Here is a 6,294-nt window from a genome sequence, read left to right on the forward strand (position 1 = left end):
CAACAAAGCAAAATCACTACAGTTATGATAGAGAACCACATTAAACAAAATAGCAACAACAACCAGAAAAATAGAATCGAAACAAGAAAACAGCATGTAATAATAAATAATAAACACCGAAGATAACATTTATTTGATAAATATAATTATGATATTCGCAAAATGACAAGACACCACAGTTTTCAAAAATAAAAATATTTAATTGAAAAAGCAACAAATCCAAGGAAGAGCTATGGCAAACATTACCACAAGGACAAGATAGACATCTCTTGGCAAAACCACATTCTTTATGTCTTTACTTGGTCTTCTTCCCAAAAGGCCTAAATAAAAAAGAGCAGAACCTTATACCCCATTAATCTGATTAGTCCAATGGCCACAAAACTTGTAGTAAAGCCTCAAATCACAGTTTCACACCTGTCTCCTCCATCACCAAACTCCATTGAAATACTGAGAAGTCAAAGAAATACCGTCTCAGCCACTAGTCCAAGATTAAACTTTAAGAAAATTTCAAGATTTGGGGATTGGTCATTTGCACAAAGGACCATTTCTCTAAATAATAAAGCTGCAGAACAACAGAATGTATCAACTGATGCTTCCCAAATCAAGATTGAACTTTATGATGCACTTCAAGGTAATTTGTCCATTCAATTCTTTCTACCTTTAGTGCTGACCCACCCCCTTATACAGTGGCGGAGCTACAAGTGTAATTCAGTACAACACAATAATTTCAGTTCACACCTTGTATTTGTATTAACAAATCTACTAAATATCCCGAACCTAGTAACTTAACATTCCAAAACCCATACACTCATAATTCTGGCTCCACTTTCTAGCCTATGAATGAAATTTACGATATCACAATAACATATTGTGTTTATTAGTTTATCAATATATTCATTTGTATTTATATTTGTTTTGTCGAAAATATTCTTTTAGGAATTAATAGAGGAATATTTGGAGCGTCATCTCACAAAAAATCTGAAATTGAAGAGCTGGTCAAGCAACTGGAGTCTCAAAATCCAACTCCTGAACCAACCTTATCTCTAGATAAGGTGATGTGGTAGTGTGCCATGCCATAATAAATATTTTTTTTTGTTCCATACAATTCAAGTTGAATTCTATAAATTACTGTTCATTTCTGAGTGAAATAATTAATGATTTGGAACTCTTGGAACTGAATAGGTGGCTGGAAGTTGGAAGCTTATATACAGTACTATAAGTATTTTAGGATCAAAAAGAACAAAACTAGGATTGAGAGATTTTATTACACTGGGGGATTTATATCAGAATATTGATATTTCTGAGGTATGTTTCACAATATGGTTTAAACTTTTTTTTTTTTTTTTTTCCAATTACATTTGATCAAAACTTCACTTTTTGGGGAGTTATTTAGAGCAATTTGTTATTGGGTCATAAAAAGATAAAGGAGTTATTTTTTTTATTTTTTATAATTTAATAGATAAAACTATTTATTGCCACCCTTTCCTGAAAAAGTGCACTGTAAAAACATACTTAGGTTTTTTCCATCTCAACTCTTTATTGCTACATAGCAACATGAGAAATTAAAATCTTACAATGTTTAACAATTTTCTCATCTTTGAGAAATTTTCCTCTTCTGGGTATAACTATAAAATGAAAATTTGGAATTTGTTAGGAACAAATGGAGTATATAGTTAAGAAATTTGTATATCTGCAACATGATATATTACAGATTATTACTGTTTATTTGTTGTTTTGTCATTTTGGACTAATTCAAAATGTTTCGATGATGATAAATGAAGGGAAAAGCTGTGATTGTAATAAATTTTAATGCGAGAGGATTAAGTTTATTGAGTGGAGAGCTAAGGATCGAAGCCATCTTCAGGATTGCATCCAAATCAGTTGAGATTTCTCTACTTTTTTTTTCAGATGCTCTTTTTTTTTTTTTTTCTTTTTTTTTTTTTTTTAAATTTCCTCTTTATGGTTTTTAATTTGATTTTTTTCAATGTAGAGAGTTGACATTTTCTACAACAATTCTGCAATAACACCAGACCAGGTATGAATTAACAGTGTTTCCTTCATTGCGAAAAGGTAATTCCAATTAGTTTTCTAGGGGCAAAATTAGAAATATCATTCTCCAAATAACTACACAGAGTTTTGGTCAAAAAGCAATTTTTAGCTCGCGGCCGAAATTATTTATATTTCGTAGTAGCAAAAATGCATTAAATTTGTATATATATATATATATATATATATATATATATATATATATATATAACAAAAACTTATATATTTTTCGGTTATTATTTCAAAAGCGGCTATACAGTGTCATTTTTACCGAAGTTTTCTTTTAAAATTGATAGAGCTAGGACGATGAAAAAGTTATATGCACATTATGTTTGTACCAAACAAATGAATGCAAGACATATATGTTACATAGTTAAGTAATAATGTATTTTTCATTTTAATATATGACTTATGATTAATTGCTAGATTTGATGTAAACATTAGGTGCGGATTATCTTCCACTAAAAGCAAGTACAAACTATCAAAATCCAGCAATGTAACAGTGATTTGGCTTCAACTGAGCTATAGATAGCTCGAGCTTCAATGGTAGAAGAGATTAGTTCATACGCTATGAAAATGCAGAGAGAGGACGGAGGAGAAGATAGAGAGAGAGGAATGAACACTCTAGAAAATCATTTCATTCAATTCATACAAGTGAGCAACTGAGCGGAGCTCCTCCCACTATATACACGGATGTAACAAGCAAAACCAACTAACTGACAACTGTCACTAACTAACCACTCTAACCACTAAGCTAAGCTAACTAACTAGCTAATGACCTAGGCTAAGTAATGAAAAATAGATATAATTAATCTTAACAACCCCCCCCCCCCCCTCAAGATGGAGGTGTGGTAAACACAGCCAACTTGCCCAACGTGGCTCTATGTTTGATTCCAGTTAAAGCTTTGTCAGAATGAATGTCGGCTAGTTGACTGTCTGTCCTAATATGATGAAGTGAAACTAGTCCTGCTTGTAATTGATCACGCTCAAAATGACAATCCACTTCTATGTGCTTGGTTCTTTCGTAGAAGACTGGATTCTTGGCAATGTGAAGTGCAGATTGGCTATCACAGAACACTGAAATAGGCATTGGAAAAGGGACAGTCAGCTCCTCAAACAGTCTGCTCAACCATACCAATTCCCCACCTAGTTTCCTTAAAGCCATGTACTCTGCTTCTGCAGAAGACAGTGATATAGTTTCCTATTTCTTGGACTTCCAGCTGATAGGGCTATTGCCCAGAAGTACCAAATAACCTAATGGATCTCCTGGAGTCTGGGCAGGCTGCCCAATCAGAGTCACAGTAGGCTTTGACTGTGATATCTGCATCCTTAGACATGAAGATTCCCAGGGTAGGATCATTTTTCAAGTACCTGAGTAGATGGAATGATGCCTTCAAATGAGGTTCTCTGGGCTCTTGCATGAACTGACTCAAGTGTTGGTTACTATATGCAATATCCAGCCTAGTATTGGTAAAGAAATTTAGTTTCCCCACCAGCTTTCTATAGTAAGTAGGATCTTGTAGATGGTACCTTCTTTGGCCTTTAGTTTTATGGTAGGATCCAAGGGAGAAGAACAAGGCTTGTAATCTAGGCAATTGTACTCCTTCAGCATGTCCAATACAAATTTCCTTTGAGAGATTATGGCACCATCATCTTTGTACATCACCTCTAATCCCAGAAAATAATGTAGTTGGCTTAGGTCTTTGATCCTAAACTGCTCATGCAAGAAGTTCTTCAATTGTATGATCTCTTCCTGATCAGTTCCAGTAAGCAGCACATCATCTACATATACTGCAACATATACTGAGGATTTTCCATCTTTTTTATAGAAAAGTGAGTAGTCATTCATGGAGTGTATATATTCTTTTGAACATAAAGCTTCAGTCAGTTTTTCATACCACTGTCGGCTGGCCTATTTTAGGCCATAGAAAGTTTTGTTTAACTTGCAAACCAGTGTTGGCTTATCCACAACAAGTCCAGGTGGAACTTGCATATACACTTCCTCATTAAGGTCCCCATGGAGGAAGGCATTGTTTACATCTAGCTGAGATATACACCACCCTTTCTTCACTGCTGTAGCAATCAGTGCTCTTATTGTTGTCATTTTCACGTGTGAATGTTTCTGTATAGTCAATTCCTGCTTGCTGAGTATAGCCTTTGACAACCAACCTGGATTTGAATCTTTCTATGCTACCATCAGCTTTATGCTTCACCTTATAAACCCACTTGCACCTTATTGCTTGCTTCCCAGGTGGTAGAGCTAGCAAATCCCAAGTGTGATTAGAGTATAGAGCTTCAAATCATCACACCTTTCCCACAATCGATAGTTTGAAGAGTCTAGTTCTGGTCTTTTGCAATCCCCATTGATGAAGTCCAGCTTGTTCTTCACTAATAGGGCTCTCATCACACCTCTTCTCCATGAACGGTAACCAAAACCATCAAATGGAATAGGAACTAATGATGCTCCCAGATTATCAGAAGGATGCATATAAAAGGGACTACTAGTGTCAATAGTTGACTGATTAGGGGATTCTGCCATGGTCGGTGCAGATTGCTCATCGTCTCCGACGGTAACCATCTCGTATAAGATACAAATTTTAGCTAATCAAACAATAAAGGATCATAACTACAGATCTAGGGCTCTGACATAGAATTCAAAGGCTATGACTCAAATTGATGAGAAGAGATTCTGCATGCGTGCGATCAGAGTTGAAATTGAAGCTAATGAATTTAGATCTAACAATTTTGAAGGAATGAATCAGAACCTGTGGCCTCGCTCTGATACCATATCAAAATCCAGCAATGTAACAGTGATTTGGCTTCAATTGAGTTATAGACAGCTCGAGCTTCAATGGTAGAAGAGATTAGTTCCTACGCCATGAATGCAGAGAGAGGACGGAGGAGAAGATATATTAGAAAAATATTTCATTCAATTCATACAAGTGAGCAACTGAGTGGAGCTCTTCCCACTATATACATGGATGTAACAAGCAAAACCAGCTAACTGACAACTGTCACTAACTAACCACTCTAACCACTAATCTAAGCTAACTAACTAGCTAATGACCTAGGCTAAGTAATGAAAAATAGATATAATTAATCTTAACACAAACATTTGTAAATTGGAATGCTCTGAATTTGTTAATTTTGTGTAAGTTTTTAGTTATAAAATTATTCTCATAAACTCAATTGTCCTGTCTTCTATCATCCTTCAAAAAAAGTTAGTACAATTATCCTTTCAAAAAAAGGGAAAATCATGACATCTTTTTTACGGAGGAATTATACATTAAATTAGTTTACAAATATTTTCTCAGGAAAGAAAGAGGGAAAAAAGCTAATAATAAATTTTTATGCTTGAAATTGGAACAGTTGATGAACGTGTTTCAGAAGAACTACGATCTTCTTCTTGGCATCTTCAACCCAGAAGGCTGGCTTGAGATTACGTATCCTTTATTCACTAATTTTAAGCTCTTATTACAATTTATTTTCTTTTTTATTTTCTATTAGTATGTATTTTACGTTGCTAACTTAAAATGGTACGTAGAGTTGAAAATCTATTATCCTTAATCTGAAAAATGCAGATATGTTGATGAGAATTTGAGGATAGGCAGAGATGACAAGGGCAACATTTTTGTTTTGGAGAGATCACAGGAGGATAAACTTTGAGAATTCTTGATTTACATTAACCTAATTCTCCTGCCCTTTTACCCCTTATTTATAATGTAAATTCCAATACACCCTTCCTATGTATATAGAAGAAATAATCTCAATTATAGATATGTTATTACAGTAAAATGATACTTTCTCTTTCAAAAAGAATGAACTTTTTATTTTAAACAAGATTCTTTTGATCATATTTCTTGCAAATAGTTATTAAATATGTTGAGCTGTTAACTATTATGACTTAATAATACTTTTTAAGTAGTTTATAAATATGTAAAAAAAATTAAAAAAAACTTAAAAAATCTATGTCAAAATTCAAATAGTGATTAGTCAATTTGACCCTAGTAATTTAAGGTTCAAACAAATTGAAACAAAGGGGAGTAAGAGAATCGTGCACAATTTCCTTAGTCCTAATGAGAAACGTTCTTAATCGGCTGAAACTTTCCTAAAAATCAAAGTCAAAGTCTACATTGTGGAAATACAGCTTTCTATTTGCAAGCCATACAACTAAAGTCTTGAACATTATGATAAATTAGTATGTATGGTCATGCGTTGCACGTTAATAATGGCACGTAATGATTTTAA

At 33.8% G+C, this 6,294-nt stretch overlaps 1 protein-coding gene across 2 annotated transcripts; it reads left to right on the forward strand.

Annotated features, from left to right (window-relative positions):
* The first annotated feature begins 225 nt into the window (after positions 1 to 225).
* LOC109207684 (probable plastid-lipid-associated protein 7, chloroplastic) lies at positions 226 to 5,825 on the forward strand. Of its 2 annotated transcripts, XM_019370653.1 has the most exons (7): positions 226 to 631; positions 937 to 1,052; positions 1,183 to 1,305; positions 1,782 to 1,880; positions 1,991 to 2,035; positions 5,416 to 5,489; positions 5,628 to 5,825. In XM_019370653.1, exons 1-7 carry the CDS (start codon positions 370 to 372, stop codon positions 5,710 to 5,712), a joined length of 804 nt encoding a protein of 267 aa, XP_019226198.1. In that variant the 5' UTR covers positions 226 to 369; the 3' UTR covers positions 5,713 to 5,825. The 2 variants fall into 2 exon arrangements, with proteins under 2 accessions (XP_019226198.1, XP_019226199.1); XM_019370654.1 differs by lacking the exon at positions 5,628 to 5,825 and having other exon boundaries at positions 1,991 to 2,070; positions 5,416 to 5,493.
* The last annotated feature ends 469 nt before the right edge of the window (positions 5,826 to 6,294 follow it).

The sequence above is a fragment of the Nicotiana attenuata genome, unplaced genomic scaffold (assembly GCF_001879085.1).
Source record: "Nicotiana attenuata strain UT unplaced genomic scaffold, NIATTr2, whole genome shotgun sequence".
Taxonomy (NCBI): Eukaryota; Viridiplantae; Streptophyta; class Magnoliopsida; order Solanales; family Solanaceae; genus Nicotiana; species Nicotiana attenuata.

What these genes read in the sequence shown, in the direction of transcription:
- LOC109207684 (XM_019370653.1), top strand. Translation starts at nt 370, where the DNA reads ATGGCCACAAAACTTGTAGTAAAGCCTCAAATCACAGTTTCACACCTG. An exon ending in CAACCTTATCTCTAGATAAG is followed by an intron (nt 1,053 to 1,182) that starts GTGATGTGGTAG and finishes GGAACTGAATAG; the next exon opens with GTGGCTGGAAGTTGGAAGCT. An exon ending in CTGCAATAACACCAGACCAG is followed by an intron (nt 2,036 to 5,415) that starts GTATGAATTAAC and finishes AAATTGGAACAG; the next exon opens with TTGATGAACGTGTTTCAGAA.